At 57.4% G+C, this 20,884-nt stretch overlaps 1 protein-coding gene across 1 annotated transcript in view; it reads left to right on the top strand.

Annotated features, from left to right (window-relative positions):
* EPHA2 (EPH receptor A2) overlaps window positions 1-18,702 on the top strand; it is a 37,328-nt gene extending 18,626 nt beyond the window's left edge. Inside the window, exons 4-17 of the mRNA XM_073316537.2 lie at window positions 3,680-3,835; window positions 4,714-5,046; window positions 5,642-5,766; window positions 6,185-6,344; window positions 6,790-6,889; window positions 7,535-7,590; window positions 8,300-8,425; window positions 8,661-8,843; window positions 9,422-9,483; window positions 10,412-10,621; window positions 11,816-11,965; window positions 12,968-13,161; window positions 14,512-14,667; window positions 17,348-18,702. Coding sequence (XP_073172638.1) covers window positions 3,680-3,835; window positions 4,714-5,046; window positions 5,642-5,766; window positions 6,185-6,344; window positions 6,790-6,889; window positions 7,535-7,590; window positions 8,300-8,425; window positions 8,661-8,843; window positions 9,422-9,483; window positions 10,412-10,621; window positions 11,816-11,965; window positions 12,968-13,161; window positions 14,512-14,667; window positions 17,348-17,453 — 2,117 coding nt within the window. The 3' untranslated portion in view covers window positions 17,454-18,702. The remainder of the gene's footprint in view (window positions 1-3,679; window positions 3,836-4,713; window positions 5,047-5,641; window positions 5,767-6,184; window positions 6,345-6,789; window positions 6,890-7,534; window positions 7,591-8,299; window positions 8,426-8,660; window positions 8,844-9,421; window positions 9,484-10,411; window positions 10,622-11,815; window positions 11,966-12,967; window positions 13,162-14,511; window positions 14,668-17,347) is intronic.
* Window positions 18,703-20,884: the final 2,182 nt, after the last annotated feature.

The raw sequence follows: 20,884 nt of genomic DNA, 5'->3' as shown, positions 1-20,884 counted from the left end.
CAGCCTGCAGAGACTCGAGGCCACAGCGTGCAGGGCAGGATGGCTGCCCACTGGTGCAGCTCCGCTGGTATCACAGGGGAGCACGGCACGGCACGCCCTGGGCTGCCCCTTTGTTTGGTGCCAGGTGGAGCATTGCATGCTGGGACCCATAGTGTCTATGGGCCACCCCTCTGTAGGAACAATGGCAACTGGGTTCACTAGCACCTTGCCTGGGAGCCCAGGAGGCCTTCAGATGCGCAGAGCTTGGGTGACAGGGACGTAACCGTTCCACACTCCTCTCCCCCCCCACCCCCCCAACCAGCTCACAGCAGTTACCTGGGGCTCTGGGACCTGAGGAAGGCTACAGTGTTATGGGGGCTACCCCAAAGGTTGGGTAGGACAGGCCCCAGCTGCTGTGGGACCATGAACCCTCAAGGAGCCTCAGTTCCTGGAGGCCCTCCATGGAAGCTCAATGGGGGGTCGTTTCTGGCATTGCGTGGCAAGTGTGAGGCCTGTCTGCGTGCTTTGCGCCCGTCACTGTCTGTCTGATTCTGCCCCCATGCCTGTAGGAGTTGAGCGCCTGCGGAGTGCCCTGGGGGCAGGGAGGGAGGGACTGGCCAGTCGGTGCCACTGGCAGGGCTGCACATCCTGGCAGTGGCTCCCAACCCAACTGGCTTCCTCGCCCTCAGGGCAGGCCAGCGAGCACCTTGCTCCCCTGGCCACTTGCCACGTGCCTGTGAGCTGCCCCTGTGATCTCTCCCTGGTCGGATGGAGGCGCTTCCTGCCAAAGATGGGGGGCGGGGATGGAAAATGGAATTTGCCCTTTGTGCAGAGAGATTCTCTGAGCTCCGGGAGCATTGCTGGAGCCTACTGGCCTCTGTGAAAGGGAGCCCAGTGAGCAGGAAACAAAGGAGTTTATCTCGGGGAATAAACACAGATATTCTTAGCCTCTCCTCCTGCTGCCAGAGTCCCACCCCCCCTCCATGAAAGCTTCACCCCCACCTTCCGTCTAGGGGATACAAAGAGGAGTCCATACCCTGTGCAGCTCACAGGGGTCTGAGTGAGTCAGACCCTGCATTCTGCATCTATCTATCTATCTATCTATCTATCTATCTATCTATCTATCTATCTATCTATCTATCTATCTATCTCCTATGGTGGAATCTCCCTCCTTTGAAGTTTTTAAGGTCAGGCTTGACAAAGCCCTGGCTGGGATGATTTAGTTGGGGATTGGTCCTGCTTTGAGCAGGGGTGGGACTAGATGACCTCCTGAGGTCCCTTCCAACCCTGAGATTCTATGATTCTATCTATCCCCATACACTCTATCTATCTATCTATCTATCTATCTATCGAATCTCAGCCATCATCAGTGTTTAATAGTTGGAAGTTAATTCCTATAAGTCTAATTGCTCCAGAGAGGCCCAGGGTCCCTCCTGCCCCCTCCCCATCCTGCCCTGCTCTGGGGAAGGAAGGCAGCCTCGGCACCAGTGAAATCCTGACAGGTTTACTGCCCTATTGTTTCAAGGTGCAGCCAAAGCCACACAGCGGGGCAAGGGGAGACCACACATGAAATAGGCAGCCTCGCTTTGGGAGAAGTGTTGTTTTTTTCTTTAATGGCCGGGAAAAGAGGCAGTCGGGAGGGGAAACTTTCCTAACATTAGGGCTGGAGGGGTACTTAGCTGCTGTGGGGGAAGGGGTTTGTGAACATCTACAACACCCCTTCGCATAACCCCCCACCACTGCGGGCACAGCACCGCTGGGCTGGCCTGCAGGCCCCTTGTTTGCTTAGCTGCCTGCAGATGGGCTCTGGGGCCAGGGCCATCAGAGCATTTGGTCGAGATCTTTGTGCTTTTATTAAAGAAACACGACAACCGAGAGGGGGGATCAGTGCCCAGCATCACTGCCCCGGGCAGAGTGGAGGAAAGGGCCTTCCTGAAAAGCCACGCCATGTGGCTTCCGAAACCGCTTCCTCTTTGGATTGCTGGAGGAAGCAACCCTCACAGCCTGGGGCGGGGTGAAGAGGCGGAAATTGGGTTCCTGTGGAAAACCCAGATCGGATGGGGAATGAGTCAGGCTTCCCCCCACCCCTGCTACTCTCTTTGTTCAAAGATACCAAAGAAAAGAAACTAACTGAGTCTGCAAACAATCCCAACCCAACCATTGGGGCGGGGGCGGGGGGCGTTTGTGTGTGGGGTAACTTAGCCTTTTGTTGTCCCATGGGGCCCCCATCACCTTGAGATAGGGCCTTGTCTACACAGTTCTTGTGGCACTTCAACTCCGGTCTAGGTCTAGTTACAGCGGGACCACCCCCTTGTGTGCAGGCCATAATGGTAGAAAGGTGCCGTAGACTGGTATAGCTGGAGGGATGGGGAAAAGGCACACCCGTATAAGGCACCTCTGTGCTGGTACAACTGTGTGCACACTGGGGGTTATACTGGTGTAACCACACTGGTAAAAAGTTGCCCCTCTAACTGGCAGGGTTAAAGCGGGATAAAATCAGCATGTGGATGAGGACTGTGTTACCTCCCAAAACCGAGTGAAAATTAATTTGTGGGTCCGTATCTGCCCCTGATTCCCCCTGGCCAATTTCTGTGGTTTGTCAGCCACATTCTCCTGCATTTACACACGGTTTTCTCATCCCTGTTGCTGCGGAACCCCCCCCCCCAGTGTTGGTGGGAGCCATAGGCTTGTTCTCTGTAGCGCGGTTATGATTGGTTGGCATTACGGTCAAGACCCCAAGCAGACAGTGGGGGCCCGTTATGATAGGTGCTGTACAAACTGCCCCGCCCCAAAGAGCTGACAGCCTAAGCGTTGTCCTCTTGTTGCATGTATCTGGATCCGTTCCTACTCTGGGGGCTGCTCTCTGGAGAGCGGGAGTCCTCACGTCAGTCAGCGGCTGCTCATTCAGGTGGGGGCCCTGAGCAGTCCCCCTCCTGGGGTTGGCTGCAAGCCTGGAGGGGGGAAGTTTGAAGTGCCAGGTTGGGGGAGGAATGTACTGATCTTGGATTGGAAACGTGCGTGTGTCTGTTGGCCTGTCCCATTAATAATACCGGAGGAGAGGCTGGGCAGGCACGGAGGGGAAATCTCCCCCATCTGCCTTCGGTGAGCCGGGACTGATGGGAGCAGGAGTTGAGGCTGCACAGCTGCCCCGATCTCTGCGGCAAAGGGGAGATCTGCGTCTGGACGGAGGAGGTTAACACCGAAAGCTAAACCTACCCCAGGCCTCGGAAAGTCCAGCCCTGTCCCCACACCCCGGCTGGTCTCCACGCTTACATTGTGGCTCTCAGTTACTTTTAGAAAGGAAGCCCCCAATCCTGCCCCTCCTGGAAACATCCACCCCATCAACGTGCCTTGGGGGGCCAGCGTTGGAGGCTGTGCATACCCACGGTAGTGCCCCACACTGCCTCCTTCCCCCTAACTGCAACGCCACCTCCCAGCATCCTGGTTGTTAGGCCGTCCGAGGAGCTATCCCCGGGCTCTGCAGACCCACTGGTCACCGTCTCCTTTTGCAGTCCTTCCCATGTTTCCTCCATCACTTTGCATCTCCTGCTTTCTCCTGGATCCCAGGGGGTCAGGCCATGCTCCGGGGAGGCTCCACGAGAGCAGGATGCGTTGCCCAGTGCACATTCAGGGCTGTGAATGGTTGTTACCCCCATGAGTGTCCGCATTGCCTAACCTGTGCCTTGCTCTCCCCTCGCAGCCTGCCCTGCTGGGTTCTTCAAGCCGGACATCTCCGCTGATGCCTGCTCCAAGTGTCCCCCGCACACACTCTCCTCTCCTGAAGGTTCCACCGAGTGCCCATGTGAGGAAGGCTATTTCCGGGCGGTAGAGGATCCAGTGTCTTTTCCCTGCACCCGTGAGTATGAGACCTTGCTGTGGTGACAAACCTCTGCTATTATCACCCGCGTTCCCATCCCAGCTGCCCCTGGGACAGGTCAGAGCCTGCTCCATTTTCCCGACCTGTAATAGTAACCCTCAGCTCATCTAGACCTGTACTGACCCCTAAGGATCTCAGGGCGTTTTGTAAGTATTTGTGCTTTCAGCGTGGGAGGTAAGTAAGGGCTCCTCCATGTTTTATAAGTGGAGAAACTGAGGCACAGAGCAGTCAGGTGACTTGCCCATTGTCACACAGTGAGCCAGTGGCAGAGCTGGGACTAGAACCCAGGAGTCCTGCCTCCCAGTCCCCAGCTCTGAGAACCAGACCGCCCTGCAACTCTTTCCAGTAGCCCACGTAAAGCTCCTCCCCCTCATCCTTATGAGGCTGTGAATCGTCAGGCTGGCTATGAGACAGCCCAGTCTAGACCCTTAGATCACCTCAGCCCAGTGAGCACCACCCCCTGAGAGCTGGGATGAACTCAGTCTCATTGCCTGCCATGGGAACACCCCAAATGACAGGAAGTCCTGCCCCTCATGCTCAGTGAAACATCCCGCTCCTTTGGGGGCGGCACTTCTGGTAGTGACATCATTCAAATAGCGAATATATTGGTGGGGGCAGCCACAGGGGATGAATCTGGCTGCTCTTCCCCAGGGGGGGATGGATCTGGCTGCTCTTCCCCAGGCTGGGGATGGGGCATGTCGGTTGGGTCTCCCTCTTCCAGTTCCAGAAGTTCCAAGCTTGTCACTCCAGCTCCTCTCTGCTCTGGGAGCCATGTGCTCTCTTTACCCTGCCCCCAAAAGGAAATGCCCTTGGCACCATCACCCATGGCACTATGACCTTTCCCCTCCCCCATCCAGGTCCCCCTTCCGCCCCCCACAACATCATGGCCATCGGCTTGGGTGCCAAGGTGCAGCTGCGCTGGTCCCCGCCCCGCGACACGGGGGGCCGTAAGGACGTCACCTACAGTGTCACTTGTGAGCAGTGCTCGCCGGAGTCGAGGGACTGTCGGCCCTGTGACAACAGCATCCGCTACTCGGACCAGCCCCAGGGGCTGACCAGGACGTCTCTGACTGTCAGCGACCTGGAGCCACATGTTAATTACACCTTCACGGTAGAGGCCAGGAACGGGGTGTCCGCCTACGGCACCAGCCACAGCTATGGCAGTGCGAGCATCAGCGTCAACCAGACAGGTAAGGGGCGGTCAGGATGTATAACTGGTGGGCTTGTATCAACATGCCTGTTACATTTGGCTGGGGAGGTGGGATTTATATACAGATGAGGGATAGCTCAGTGGTTTGTGCATTGGCCTGTTAAACCCAGGGTTGTGAGTTCAATCCTTGAGGGGGCCGTTTGGGGATCTGGGGCAAAAATTGGGGATTGGTCCTGCTTTGAGCAGGGGGTTGGACTAGATGACCTCCTGAGGTCCCTTCCAGCCCTGATATTCTATGATCCTATGAGGGAGGTGCACTGGTTAACATGGGAAAGCTGTGAACGCCAGGTATGGGGTTTGGTGGGGCTCGGCAGGCATCAGAGAAGGGGTGAGATCGGGTGCGGTAAAGCAGCTGAAGTCACCAGTGCAGCAGAGGAGACCATCTGCTGGTGAGTATGGTAAAGCAGAAGGACTTGTGCATAGTTAGATGTTTGGACTGGCCATGCCTGTGTATGGGCAGCTCTGCCAAAGCCTCGGGGGCTGCTGGGCCCCACATCCTTCCACCCAATGATTGAGGTGATGGTTTCACGCCTCGTAGCACCCACCTGACTGTCGCCTTCTTCTCCACTGGCCAGAGCCTCCCCGGGTGACATCGGTGAATTTGGACAGCCAGACTGAAACCAGCCTGAGCATCTCCTGGACCGTCCAGCCCCGGCAGCAGAGCCGCGTCTGGAAGTATGAGGTCACCTACAGCAAGAAGGTAGCGCTGGCCATTCACTTTCCGAGCTAGTCACGCCCCTCTGGGCTTAGAGGGCAGGGAGGGAAAGGAGGGGGGCCCACAGCTTCCTCGTGGATCTGCCCATAGAGCCAGTTGGAAGGGGAGGTCCTGGCTCGGATGCACAAGCCACAGCCTGAATCAAGCTGTTGGAGTGGCCCCCAGGAATACTCAGAGGGACATCAGGTCACTGGGGGTGCCTGGTAGTGAAGCCAGATTGTCCTTACTGGCTTGGCCTCAGCCACTGATCCTTGAGCCAGGATGATGCTGTCACTGGCTCGCCCCTCTCCCATCCCGGGCTGCCAGCAGAGCCCAGTCTGCACATGCTGGGTTCTGAGGCACTGCCTGGTCCCGCGAGGCTGCTGATCTTTGTGGTGGGGGTTGTGTGTTTTGCTTTCTGAAGATGGATGAGAACAGCTACTCGGTCCTGCGCTCTGAAGGGAACTCGGTGACCCTCTCCAAGCTCACACCGGGCACCAAGTACTTGGTGCGGGTCCAGGCCCTGACACAAGAAGGCCAGGGGACCTACAGCATGGAGTATGAGTTTGAGACGCGTGCTGAGGGTGAGTATGTGAGGGAGCGGCAGATCCCACTGTTACTACCTCCATTTCCCCAGCTGGGGAAACTGAGGCACGGGGAAGAGAAGTGACTTGCCCCTGGCCACGCAGCAAGTCGATGGCAGAGTCTATGGGACTAGAACTCAGGTGTCCTGTCTCTGAGTTCCCAGCTCTGATCAGTTGCCACACGTGGCTTCCAACTCCTTGTGCCCCACCTTCGAAACGTACCGACACTCAGTGCAGGACAGAGATCAGAATGAAGGGAGCCAAGAGCGACAGAGGGAGCGAGTGCTCACTCTGCCTGGACATAGCTAAATCTCAGTAGCCGAAGGACTCCTCTCCCGCCACCCTTGGAGAGGCCTGGGCAGAGCCCGGCCAGTAAGGAGCCATGCTGGGAATGTGGGGTTAGTTTCCCCGTGGCTTCCTTCACCGTCTTTCCTTCCTCCTGCAGGCTCCGAGGGCATGAACACGGCGGCCATGGTCGGCGGCTCTATCTCTGGGATCATTTTGATACTGGCCTTGGTAGCTGTCGTCCTCTACCTTCACCGAAGGTATTTGCATCCCCCTTTGTCATTAGAGCATCCATAGCCCAGGAGTGGCTGCCTGTCCCTTCCCCATTGGACCTCCCTTCCCTCACAGACGCTGCACCCACTGGCCTGGAGCTGCGGAGGGGGCAGTATTGGGGCAGCTAACCTGAGCCTTGCTGCCAGCCCAGGCGTTAGTTACCCCGTGATTCCCCGCTGCTGACCTGGCGTCGTCCGCTGAGACGTACCTGGGCAGGGCTGGGTCCAGCTTAGGCTGTGTAAGAGCAACCAACATGTTTGCTTAAGGGTCTGACTTTTTGCAACCCAGACATCATGGCAGGAGAGCCCGGATGTGAAACTGACCAGAGACAGAAGTGAAACAGACTAGTCTGTTCCCACTAGGCCCTCAGGTCCTTACTCACTGGTTACCCAGCCTGGGTGTCACTGGGAGCTTTGTCCAAGGAAGGGCTGAAGGCAGGACTCCCCAGTATCTGGTCCCATATTAAGAGTCAGGGCGGGCGGCTGGATCAATCTGGGGTCTCTTCAAGACAGCAAAGAAGGATGTGGGGGAGATGAGCTTGTCTGATATGTTCTCTCATGGGGGGCTGCTGGTCATCTGATTCGGGATGCAGTGGGGAACATCTCCAGGCCTAACCCTCCTTGTTGTTGTAGGAGAAGGCGCTCACGGACCCGTCAGTCGTCCGAGGATGTTTACTTCTCCAAGTCTGGTGAGTGAGAGACTCCAGCGGCAGCTGGGTGGGATCCACGCCACGGAGTCTGCTCCCGGGGGCTGGCAGGGAGCATGTGCCCCTTAGAGACGAGTGTGGCAGATCCCAGCTCTATGCTCAGCTAGCTCCGCCAGCTGGGGCAGGGAGGGTGGAGACAGGGCCCCTGCACCCCATGGAGGCTTACCCCACAAGGTGGTGCTTACCCCACAAGGCGGTGAGCAGACCCAGCGCAGTCCGTGTCTTTCCTCATCTGCCCATGCAGGGGCTGGGCAGAATGTGGCCCTGCAAGCCCCGGCCCCCTGTGAGAGGCCTGCTGGCCCCACAGCCTGCTGCTGAAGAAAGGCCCTAGTGTGAGTCCCCGGTGGTGTCCATGCGGGGTGTAGCTCGGCTGCACTGTCTGTGCTGTGGCCTCTCGAGCCACCTCGAGAGCGGGGCCCTTGGAGCCAATCCCAGTGAGTGAACAGGAACCCGCAGTGTGACCCGTAAATATCTGTGCAGGCTCAAGGGAGACTCTGCCAGCCTGACGTCGGTGGAGCCCCTGTCTGCAGCAGGGGGAGGAAACGGGTGTTGGGCTGAGGAGGCCGGGACGGCTGGGCTTCCAACGGCCATGAGTTGAACTGTACTTTCAGTAGGATGAGATCTCGCTGGGGTCCTGAGCCCCAGCCTCATGCCTGCTTCCATGTGTCCCCTCCCTCCCTCCGCCCCACAGAACAGCTGAAGCCCCTGAAGACCTACGTGGACCCTCACACCTACGAAGACCCCAACCAAGCAGTGCTGAAATTTACAACCGAGATTCACCCCTCGTGCATTACCCGGCAGAAGGTGATCGGTGCAGGTAGGTTGCTCCCTCTTTCTGCTGCAAGCGGCTGGTGCAGGTGGGGCCCGCCTTCCTCAAGCAGGCTGTGATTGGTGTAGGAGGGATATGGCCTCCTGGTGCAGCCAGTAGTTGAAGGGGTTTTCCCATCACAGAAGAGGCAGATGGGCATTTCCTTTGCGTTGCCCAGCAGTGGACATGCCCAGGTCTGCAGTAGCCTCAGGAAGATCACCCGCTTCTCCTTTTCTCCTGCCAGGCGAATTCGGGGAAGTTTACAAGGGGACACTGAAACACGGGAAGAAGGATGTCCCGGTGGCAATCAAGACCCTGAAGGTTGGCTACACAGAGAAGCAGCGCATCGACTTCCTGAGCGAGGCCAGTATCATGGGCCAGTTCTGTCATCACAACATCATCCGGCTGGAGGGCGTCGTCTCCAAGTGTAAGCACCCCCCGATCCTGTACGCCCCCCATGGCCCCTTCTCACCTGAGGGATCCCTGGGTGACAGCCAGTAGTTTTCCTGCCAAGAGCACTGATTTAGCTTCAAAAATGGCAAGGTTTGTGCTGGGGCGACTCGTGGAAAGTCGCTGTTCTGAAAACCAGTTTAAAAAATCCCCTCGCCCCTCACTACAGGACTTTGAGCAGGATCATTCCTACCAAAAGGTACCCGAATCCTGGGGTTGCACCAGAACAGCTGCTTGAAGCAGAATGTGGTGGCCAGCTTGGCTACTAGCCACACTACAGTGGACCCCTCCCACAAGCATGACCCTTTCCCAGTCATGTTCCCTGCCATGTGCCCATCAGCGCAGATGACGCCCACGCTCAGCGGAATCTTGATCACCTTATCTGGGCTTCTTCTCCTGGGAGGCTGATCCAGCCACCCCTCCGCCCCATGACCAGCACCCGGCTCCCCTTCCTGCTCTGTGTGCACAAACGCCCACGGGCTGTCACCAGGCGTGCTGGGGCCTGCGGGAGGGAGCTCTGCCAGGACTTCTCGTGATTTACCCTTTTCTTTTCAGACAAACCTTTCATGATCATCACTGAATACATGGAAAACGGAGCCCTGGACAAGTTCCTGCGGGTAGGTGTTGTGGTTCCTCGCTCATGAACAGAGAGTGGAGAAGCACAATTCAGTCCTAGCTAGGCCCACTCATTTTTAAAGGGATGCTGTCGAGAACTGAAGGCCACACCCTCGGATTTCGGTTTTGTCAGATAACAAGGAAGAGAATCATCAAGATTTACCAGTCAGGGTGAACTTCTGCCTTAGTTATTTGCTTTTTCAGTTTTTCAGGTGTAAGCATGTGGGCTGATGAGAGTCTATGAAACTCTCCACTACAGCCTTTGCATCCCGGGCATCTCCACCCTGGGCTAGTGCATTCCAGATGGGAGGTGAAACCGATGAAACTGAGCAGCCCCCGTCCCATGTCTGGAGTTGAGCAAAATGCAAAATTAAACGAGCTGCATCAGTGATGCAAAGTCCACTGGGTTGTCAGAATGCTCCTGATCTGAATCATGTGAGTGGGAATACAAGGCAGGGAATTGGCTCTTTAAATGTCTGCTTTTCTTACCACCACTTAATAAGAAAAAGAGCCGGACTGTCTAACCCAGTGCTCTTCAATATTTTTTGCTCAGCAACCCACAAACCACCATATCCCACAATCCTTTGCAGGTGCAGGGAAAGGACAGTCAAGCCCGTAGATTTACATGCAGTGTGCTGTAGGGGAGCCAAGCCTATAACTCCTGGGGTTCCACATGGGGTTAAAGACCCTCCCGGCCCTTCCTTTGGGTTTGGATTCGTGTCCCCCTCATTGTTCTGTGCACTGATGGGCAGCCACCCTCCACCCCAGAGGTGGCTGCATTCTGGCTGCATGGCATAGATATAGTTTGTGGCATGCTCTGGGTTCAAGGAGCCATGTAAACGCGAGATGGTGATAGGAGCACAGTGCCTGCGGGGAAAGCGATTGGCTTAACTCCCTGCCGTCCTGAGCACATCTCTTCTCGTCATGCAGGAGAAGGACGGTGAGTTCTGCATGATCCAGCTAGTGGGCATGCTGCGGGGCATCGCTGCGGGCATGAAGTACCTTGCCAGCATGAACTATGTGCACCGGGACCTGGCTGCCCGCAACATCCTCGTCAACAGCCAGCTGGTCTGCAAGGTGTCCGACTTCGGCCTATCCCGCGTCCTGGAGGATGATCCCGAGGCCACGTACACCACCAGCGTAAGTGCTGTCGACTGCACTACCCTGCTCCCCTGGGGTCATTGGGTGTCTTCTGTGGTTGGGAGACTGAGTCCTCCTGCTATTCTGGGGCATAAGGCCCCCAACATCTCTGGCTACATAGCTCTGTCAAAGCCCCTCAATCCCAGCCCGCAGCCCCTCCTGCTATTCCAGCCCTGCTCCCTGATTTAGGTCCATGGATGCCCCTGTATCCCAACCTGCAGCCCCTCCTGCTAATCCAGTCTTCAGGCCCCCCCAGCCAGCTCCCCTGATACAGCCCTTGCTTAGGCTTGCAAGAGAGTGGGAGAGAGGACAGGTAACACCAGACAGGATCCAAGAATTGGCAGCCGCAGTAAATCAGAATTCAAGTGTAAGGGTCCCTCCGAGCTGGGGCAGACACAGCAGGGTTGACGATGGGACACAGGGCACAAAGTGAGGTTGGAGCCAGCACCATTGCGGCAGATCCAGGCCTGACTGTTCCTGGTGCTAGCGGGAGTTTGGAGAACGCCCCTGCTGCTCCCACTGCCCTTACAGTGCTCCCCTTGGCCAAGAGGAGTTTGTTCTGTCTCTCCCAGGGAACAAGTCCCAGCTGGTGGACACAGGGGAACGCAGATGACTCCCCCCTTCCCCCCTGGGGCATGGGCTGATCCCACCCCATTCTCAGGATGGCGAAGGGCAGTAGAAGAGTCCCCAAGATCACGAAGGGAGCCCCCCTGGAAATCTGCTCCCTCAGCCACGGTGGGTGGACAAACCCCTGGGCTGGGGGCAGCTGAGCTCCTTCCGGCATGGAGGGACTGCAGCCGGGGCCTGTGCCTGCCTCTCTTTGTTGGCGAAGGACCTACACTAAGTGGGCATGTTGGCTGGGGCTGATGGGATGTCAGAGAAACTCTTTCTCCCCACACCCAGCAAGGATCACGTTTCCGCCTGCACTAGAATCCTGCAGCGCATCAGTTACAGTCGGTCCCCGTGGGGCTGCGTGGCCATGAGAGCCCGCCTGGCTCCTTGAGCCTGAGCCCAGCTTGGTCTGGGCCCTGCTGGTGCGGCCCCCCGCGTAGCCCCCTCTGGGTCCAGCAAGCTCCGGCATGCCCAGTCGTGGGCACAGGAGGAAGCCCTGTGGGTTGCACCCTCCCTCGGTATAAGCCAGGGATGGAGCAAGCAGGCAGCAGTGTCAATCCCTGGGCTGTGTGGTTCTCGCAGGGCGGCAAGATCCCCATCCGCTGGACAGCCCCGGAAGCCATCTCCTACCGGAAGTTCACCTCGGCCAGCGACGTATGGAGCTACGGCATCGTCATGTGGGAGGTGATGTCCTACGGCGAGCGGCCCTACTGGGAGCTCTCCAACCATGAGGTGAGCACAGCTGGCGGGGGACGGGGGCAGAGCCGGCCTGTCTGTCTGAACGGCCCTATGGGGATGGACAGCTAGACTCCTGCTGGGAATGGCCGCTGCATGTCCGTAGAGTGGGGATCCGGCCCCACGCACCAGCTATTCGCTGTGCCCACTGCCCTGGCACTGACAACACAATGGTCGGCATCTGGGGGGAGGATAAAAGTGTCTGTCTGTCCATGTCTCTCCACCCATCCATCACCTGTCTTGAAGGGCTTGGATATCCGAGAGGCCTGGATGGAGGCACGGGGAGGGGCTAGGGACCAGACTCCAGCCTGGCTTGTTTGTCCAATGCTGCCCCGTCTGATGGTCCTTTGTGGCCCATGTGAAATGCACTGGGGGGTCCAGACTTCCGGGGACAGATGCCCACAGGACAAAGCCCACCGCTGTGGCCGGCAATAGCAGCTGCAGGGCCAGGGAGCGAATGGGCCATGAAGACGGAGCTCCTCCTTTGGGCTGAGCAGGGGACACATCACAAGGCACCGCGGGGGAAGCCTGCACGGCTGTTAGCCTGGCAGCACCATGGTGCTGCCTCCTTGGGCATCTGGAATGGGTGTGGTTAACATGGCAAGGGGCTTTCCTGAGCCCCCACGACGGGCAGCATGAGGCCCCGCCTTACTCAGCCTGGTGTATGCTCCAGGCACAACTTGGGTTGCTCGGCGGGTGATGAACAAGGCGCTCTGACCACCTGTGGGGCTCTCTGGGATGGTCTGAGCCATGTGTCCATTCTCAAAGCAAGAGACAAGGAGACGCTCCCTGTCTAGCCAGGGATTTATGGGAGAGCTCCCCGCCTGCCTGCCCCACATGCCTCCGGGCAGCTCTCCGCAGCACCAGGCTGGGAGGCCACCCCCTTGACTGCAACGCATGGCACAGAGCTAGCTGCGTTCGCCTTGCCAGCACGTGAGAGGTGAGTGCCTCTGATCTGCAGGCCACGTCTCTCACCCTCCGTGCGCCTTCCCTTGGCAGGTCATGAAAGCCATCAACGAAGGCTTCCGGCTGCCAGCCCCCATGGAGTGCCCTTCCGCCATCTACCAGCTGATGATGCAGTGCTGGCAGCAGGAGAGGAGCCGCCGGCCCAAGTTCAACGACATCGTCAGCATCCTTGACAAGCTCATCCGGGCCCCCGAGTCGCTCAAGACCATGGCGGACTTCGACCCTCGGTAGGCAGCTGGCCACCAGCCCTCTCCACATGCCCCCTGTCCGGAGCTCACCCACCGGGCCCTGGGCCCTGCTCAGCCAGAGCTTGCTCTGGGTGGAGGGTGGGGTTCGCAAACCCAGGGCAGCAGGAGGCAGCTGGTCCGAGCCGCCTCTGCTTCCTGAGGACAAGACACTGAGCCATGTACAGCTGGCACCATCGAATAAGGGCCTGGCAGCAGGGGCTCAGGCCGGGCTGGTCCCAGAGGAGGCAGGGCAGCCGACCAGGCAACGTGGGCGATAGGGGAGGGTGTTTCTGCAGGGTCCTGGCCTGCAGAGGGTGGGAACCGCAACAGGAGCTGTGAAAGCAAGCGAGGGCTGGGTGCAGCGCGCCAGTGTCCCTGAGCGCTTTGTGGCACTGGCAGGAGGCTGCTGCAGGGAGGTGAAGACCTGTGCGCCTCGGGGTCGGGGAATTCCAGGTGGTGCTAATGGGATGGGCTGCCAACTGGCTGGTGCCCGGGGGCAGGGCTCGGACCAAGTGTAGGGGACGCAGGGCCAAACCCAGGCCTCGAGCCAACAGGGCCATGCCAAGGCTGAACCAGTGCAGGCCATGGGGCAGCAGATGTGGGACGCCTGGAGCACAGACTGGCAGGGGTGGGAACCCTCTCACTGCAGCGTGCAGGCAGCCAGGGCTCTCCCACGGCTTCTGTCCCCCATCGCGTCCCCCAGGGATCCCCTTGAAGCCAAGCTCCTGTGAAAGCTGTGAAGCAGCTGGGCCCAGCGAGCCCCCACCAGACTAACAACGAGCAGTAGTTAAAAAGCATTTAGCATTGACTCAGCCCTTTACAGACATGCTGCAATTAAGCCTCCCAGCCACCCTGCCCCATGGAGCGGGGATTTGTTACCCCCACCTTCCTCTGACAGATGGGGAAACTGAGGCACGGCTCAAGCTCTTTATCCATGGTCACCCAGCAAGCTGGTGGCAGTGCTGGGTTGGAACGTCAGGGATCCTGGCTCCCGGCCCTGTGCTCAGTCCATCAGTGCATGCCATCCGCTCTCCAGTCCTGACACGTCTGTAGCTCAGCACCTCCTCCCATGGGGTTTGACGCCTTTGAGATGAAAGAGAGGCGTGGCGGGGGCTTGGAAGCATGCCCCTACCTTGAGGATGGGATGTGTGAATCTCCCTGCAGTTCAGGGGATGGAGGATGGGGGTGCTTTACCCATGTGGCTCATGGAGGAAGGAGGAGTGACCTGTTGGGTACCTGCCCCCATGTCTTGCTCCCCTTGGTCTAACTGCCCTGGGTGTTGGGCAGAGGAATCCATCCCTGCCCAGGGGAGATGGGACGCTAACGTCTGGGGGCTTTGTGTCCTTGCAGGGTGTCCATCCGCCTGCCCAGCACCAGCGGCTCGGAGGGCCTTCCCTTCAGGACAGTCTCTGAGTGGCTGGACTCCATCAAAATGAACCAGTACACGGAGAACTTCCTGTCGTGCGGCTACAACGCCATCGAGAAAGTGGTGCAGATGAGCAACGAGTGAGTCACACTCCCCCCTCTGCTGCCTTTGTCTCACGTCTCTCTGAGGGCTTCCAGGGCAGGGCTCCGTGCGGATCTGATTGCTCACCACAGGCCCAGTCCTTCACTGCGGGCAGGCTCTGGCTCCGCAGGCAGATGCGTGCACCAGCTTCCCACACTGGCTGCTTCGTGTCTTGCCAGGGCGAGTGGGTCCTGGGCATTCCAGCACTGGCCAGGTTAGACAGGCTGCAGCAGGCACCGACCGCGAGCCGAATTGTCTCTGCCTGTGGCACTCGGAAAAGAGCCAGATCACCTGGCTCTTAAAGCCCCGTCAGTTTGATCCTTGCCAGCCACCGGGACTGAGCCCTGGGTGTGGGGGAGAGAGCTCTGATCCAGGGGCAACACTGGGCCTGGCACCAGAGTCCCCCTTGTGCTGGTACGTAGGGCTGTCAGGCTGATGCCCGCTGAGCTGCTCTTCTTCTCTCCAGGGCCGAGCTGTCCCTGTTCCCCTGGTGAAACCTCTGGTTCCCTGCCAGTGTCGTTCTCCTGCTCTTGTCGCCGTCTGGCATTACCTCCCCCATCCGTACCTGTTTTCTGCCCAAGGAGGGCAGGATCCCATCAGCTGTCCCTGAGAGAGAGTGGGGGAAACCTGCTAGCTCCCCACCCCCCAGAGTTTCACCTTTCTCCAGCACTCCCAGCTCCAGCTGGCCCCAGAAGAGGGGGGCCGGGCCCGGAAGGCTGAGCCCAGAGCTGCTGCGTGCACTGCACTTTGCTAACCGCTGCCCCCTCCCCTCTCTGCATTGCCCCCGTCCCCGGCTGGGCCAGGGGCCGACGCGGGGAAATGGAGCCTCCCTTCGGGCTCTCTCTTTCCTTAGAGCTGGTGGTCTGGGCTCAGTTTTGCCCCTCTGCCTTCCCTGCTCCCAACCCCCGCAGTGGTTCCTGGCAGAGCCACGGGAAGCCGCGTCCTTCTCCGTGCTGGGACCCTGCTCAGAGTCACCCAGGAGGGAGAAGCGCTGTCATCTCCCCCCTGCTCTCCCCCAGGCACTCTTGGAAGGAGGGGAGGGACCCTCTTTTCCTTCCCTCCCCCCTCCAAATTCTCATCCCCCAGGAAATAACAACACCCCAAGCCCTGTAGATTAAATATAGCCTGTGTGAACAGCAGGGCTGGCTGGCTGCTGGACCAGGCTGGGAATGTTTTCTGTATGCCCCAGGGACAGAGATGGGGGAGAGCATCCGGGGATAGCTGCAGAACATCACGTTCCCTAAACAAAGCTGGCTCAGCTTTGCCCAAGGGGATTCTCTGCCGCCCAGCCTGGGGAGCCTCTGCCTGCAGTGCGTCTGCTCTAAATGCAGGGGAGGCAGTGTGGCCTAGTGGCTAGGGCACTAGATTAGCACTCAGAAGACCTGGGCTCTATTCCCAGTTCTGCCGCCAGCCTGCTGGGCAAGTCACCCCCCTCCCCCACCCCCCTGACTCAGTTTCCCTTTCCACTCTAAGCTGTTCAGGGCAAGGGCTGAGTCTGGGGCTGGATTTCTGTTGGGGCCTCTCGGTGTTCCTGGGCTGCCAGCAAGGCTGGGGGAGTTTACCCATCTTCTGGAGCTGGCTGTTTCCAAGGCTGGAAGGCAGACTAGCTGGACTGCTGGCCTGTTCCTCTATGTTTGTAGGGAGGCAGCATTGTCTAGTGGCTAGAGCATAGCACTGGGCAGGGGGCGTGTTGGATCTGGTTCCTGGCTCTGCCATGCCTGTGACCTTTGGCAAAACCACGCCCACCTACCTGAGTTCCCCAATGATGACAAAGCTCCCTTTGTGAAGGGCCTGGAGACATGCTGCAGAGCCCAACGAGACTAATTGCCCTTGTTAATTACCTGTGGAGGTGTGTGGAGCTGCTTGTTTTCTCTGCTGGCCTTGCCCTAGCCCACAAGGTGGCTCAGCGATGTCTCAAGAGGTGCTGCCGATCTGAGCACGCACCCTGTAATTAACTGGCTTTACAGGGAAACAAGGGAGAGGCTTATTAACAGGCAGGCTGGTCTGCCCTCCCCTTATTGTTCAAGCGCTGGGGCTGCCAAAAGGAAGCAGTGTCAGGATAGGGCATGAGAAAGAGTCTCCCAGCTCCAGCTGGGAACACAGGGCCTCCCCCAAAGCCCACTGGAGCCTGGGAGTCTTTCCTTTGGCTTCACTAGCTTTGGATTGGGCCATCGGCAGTTGTCCGCAGGGAAGGATCAGGCTGGGTCGAGGGGGAAGGAGAAGACGAGAGAGGAACGGGGATGAAGATAGGGCAGGGGGAGATTGTGAGGAGGCAGGAGAGGACACCAGTCCTCAGTGGTGGTCACAAGAGGTGCAGGTGGCTCCTTGGTCCTGAAGCCAGTTCAACACCATCAGCTGCGTAGTTTAGGGCAGCCTCAAGGCTGCTCTCAGCTCTGCCAGCTGGCTGTGACCCTGGGAGGCTAATGACTAGACAGGGATGGCAGGGGCACAGGCGCACTCCAACCATGCCCCCTTTCCCTGGCCATGCCCCACACGCTCGGGCTGCTAGGCCAACTTTCATGGCCGCTTGGTAAATGTGAGATGAGTCCTTCTCCCCTTGGGGATAGCAGGTCAAACCAGCTTGGACCGGAAGGCCGTCCCTTGCCCACTCCTGGCATTCATGCATCATGGTAGCAGCTGGGCCCGGCTGACATTCCCCTTTGCCTTTTTGTTTCCCAGCGACATTAAGAAAATCGGGGTGCGCCTGCCGGGTCACCAGAAACGCATCGCCTACAGCCTGCTGGGGCTGAAGGAGCAAGTGAGCACAGTTGGCATCCCTATCTGAGCAGAAGCCAGCCCCAGCCCAGGCCGCTTCGCCACCTGTGTGGAGAAGGAATCGCTACGGGAGAGAAAGCGACACTCAGCAGCTGGGCAAACTGGGAAATACTTGAAGTGGAGAATTGAAGTGCGCTTGGCATCGTTCCCCAGCCACGAGCCTCTGAGGACACTGACCGCCTGGATGGCAGTGCCCAGAGCAGAGTCAGCCAGTCTCTCATGCCATTAGTATTGGGTGATCTCTAGCGTGCCTAGACACTGCAACCGCTGCTTTGCAATGTTAGCCGGCTCCAGGGGGAGGCGCTAGGCCCAGCCTGTTCTGAAGGAATGCCCTCCTTGGGTTTGGCCAGGGCACCAGCTGCCATCCTTGGAAGGCCTTGCGGGCAGCCTCGTGGCCGGATGTCAGGCAGGTTCTGTGCTTGCTGAGGTGGCCCGTGGCGAACTCTTCCTCCACCTGCTGCTTGCACAGAGCTGGCCAAAGCAGAGCGGGGCTCATCGGGCTTGTCTTTTGTTCCCTGCTTTGCTGACCCTCTCCTGACTGGCGGGAGTGTGTGGATTTTCCAGAATGGCCTCCATTTCTAAGCAGAGGGTAGGCCGGGACTTTGCTGTGACAAAGCAACATTGATTTTTCCTTTGCTCTTTATAAGAGGATGAAGATTAAATAAAATGATAAATGATAACGTTTAAACTTCAAAACAACCAACTTTCCAGGTGCAGGGAACCTGCATCTTGGCCAGGCTGAACCAAAGCCTGGCTTAATCTATTTCCTTGCTCACTTCCTTTCACCGGGCACCGATACGCTGCTCCCGTGTGTTTGCTTTTTAAGCAACTGGCTGTATCAAGGACCTTTTGCTCAGTAGTTTTATTCTCCTGTCTGTACCACAAGAGAAGGGCAGATGCCAGTGCCTTAAATTTGACATTGCTCTGGTAGCAAGTGAAGCAGCTTTGCAGATGACAGTTGATAGCTGTGCCCAAGGTCTTGTAACCATTTTCCTTCTCTCTATTTATTCTTCCACTCCGCTCCCCACCCTGTGCTCATTTGTGTTTTGCTAGATGCCCTATGCTAGTCTGTCAGTGTTAACTTTTTTAATGTAATTTATTATATTTTTTTATATTTATTGATGGAAATCAGAGGGGTTTTGCCCTTTCTCAAAATTGCTGTTCAGATTAAAACAGGCCAATGGAACTGAGTTTACTCATGGGTTCCAGGAAAATTTGTTCTGCGATTTTAATAAAATGTGCAGGGTTTTTTTAAAATACTTTCCGTTGAGTGTGCAGTCTTGTGTGGTGCAGGGAACACACAGGGTTACTTTATTGCTTGCACCACATTTGGAGAATCGACACAGTAATACAGACTGACCCGTTGCTTGGGTCATCAGCTGGGATTGACCCCACAGCCCCTAGATTCAATGCAGAGACCTTCACTGCGTCAGCTAATTTATTAAAGCATGTGACGTTCCCTTCAATGGGACTGAAATACTTGCTGATGTTAAGCATGTGGGTTAAGGGAGTTTTTAAAAGGCATAAACAGTCGCTATGTAACCAGCTCCCACTTTGAGATGGATTTCTGGTCCAGATGCAGGGACTAGGTAGGGCGCAGGGGAATTCTGGGGGGGCGCTGAAAGACAAGCCACGCTTGAGGGGAGCTAACCTGCGTCCACATTACAGAGCGATCCCGTTAGCAGCTGATGGGTTGTGCTCACTCCGATTTTGCCCTATACTCCCGCTCTGGCCGGCCACCTCAAATTCACAGCAGCATCGCACTTGAGTGCCAACTCAGGTGATGCTGCCATGCAGACAAGCTGACCTGCCCGGAGTGCGTTGGGCATTGGAACCCAAGCTGGAAGCAGTCGCCAGGGGCTGCCCACTCTGGAAAGAGGGGCAGGGGGCACACACTGTAGGCTTTGGGCTTGTCGACACCCAAAAACTGTCTCCCTTGGATTGAACCTGGCTCGTTAAAGCAGTACAACCCCACTGGTGTGGATGCAGTGGCACTGATAACCAGTATAGCTAGCCCCAGATGGGGAGGAGAATAAGCTATACTGGTATAAAGCGTTTGCATGCTGTTTTAACTGCATCCACACAAGGAGTTGTACTGGTAGAACTATCAGTAAAAATCAGCCCACCCCCTGCCCACGTGGTTCTACTAGGATAAAATCTCTGCATTGTCCCCATGGGGTGATTCACTGTACGGGGTGTGATTTCTAAAGCACAGAGAGGGGTTGCACATTAATTGGTCCGTGGAGCCCCTGCTGGTGTGCACTAAAGGTTCCCTGATGTGCTTTAATGCAGCTGCACTACGTTACAGCTTGTCAGCAGGGTCTACACCGCCCAGCTCATGCCCAGCGCATCACTGTGCTTTGGAAACCACGCCTGCGGAGCGCATTACCCCACCATGTAAACAAGCCCATTGCCGATGTGTGACCTCCCTCCATCCTTCCTGCAGAAGCTTGTCCCGAGCTGCTGAGCTCCCCAGCAGGTCAAATCATCATGCCAGCAGGTGCCAGGTTCAGTGTTTGCTGCCAGCTTAGCCAGGGGTTGTTGCATGTGTATCGGGGGCTCCGAGGGCTTCACTCAGCCCAGCTGGGTGGTCAGACACCTCCGAGGTGCGACTCTCATTGGAGATTCACTCTTCAGACCAAATGAGAAAAGGCCAATACAGTTTGGGTTCTGGACAGAGGCCCGGTGGCACAGAGAATCCATTGTGCCCCCCCTCTGCATGGCTCGGGTGAGGCCCCCCCGTGCAGCTCTGTACCCACAGTGGAGTTGCACCAGTGCCAGACTTTGCACCAGCACAAGATCTCCCCTTGCGTGTCCAGCGCCGTGCAGAGAGGTGTCTGTGGGTTGCTTGCTGTGTGGGAACGTGTCCGTGCTCGCAGTAACAAATTGGCGCTGCCAGCTGCCCGAGCCAGTTCTTAGGCAAAGGAGATTTATTTGCATGGCCGAGCCCAGCTTAGTCAGCAGCGTCCTCCTAAGATTGCAAAACTGCCTTGGAAGGATTGCGTTAGAGCCACGGCTTACAAATCGCTCCAGCCCAGCTCTGAAGCTGAATGCTCCTAAAGGAATAAGCCAGGCTTTGCACATGAGGACCTAGCTGAAGGCCTGTTCCCATAAGGACGACTCCCAAATGACAGGAACAAGATAAAACTGGAAAGGCAAAGGGCAGTGCTGGGGTCAGCACATGGGAAAGAGTTTCCTCCGCACAGAGGCATATGCAGCCTCCCAGAGAGACTGTTTCTTCGCAGAGTTCTGGCAACGATTTGTGGCAAAGACTGACTAAGATGGCAGTAGTTTAATGGGGTCCGTTTAATGGCAAATTAAACAGCACAAAGGGACCAATCAATTAACCCGTAAGCTTCCAGGGCCACTCAACAGGAAGCAGTGTTTGCCTCTGGACTAAGGGACTGGCAGTTGAGACTGTGGGGTCCTAGTCCCAGTTCA

Source organism: Lepidochelys kempii, chromosome 18, assembly GCF_965140285.1.
Source record: "Lepidochelys kempii isolate rLepKem1 chromosome 18, rLepKem1.hap1, whole genome shotgun sequence".
Lineage (NCBI taxonomy): Eukaryota > Metazoa > Chordata > Testudines > Cheloniidae > Lepidochelys > Lepidochelys kempii.
The sequence above is the reverse complement of the archived record's forward strand: the minus strand, read 5'-3'. Positions and strand labels throughout refer to the sequence as shown.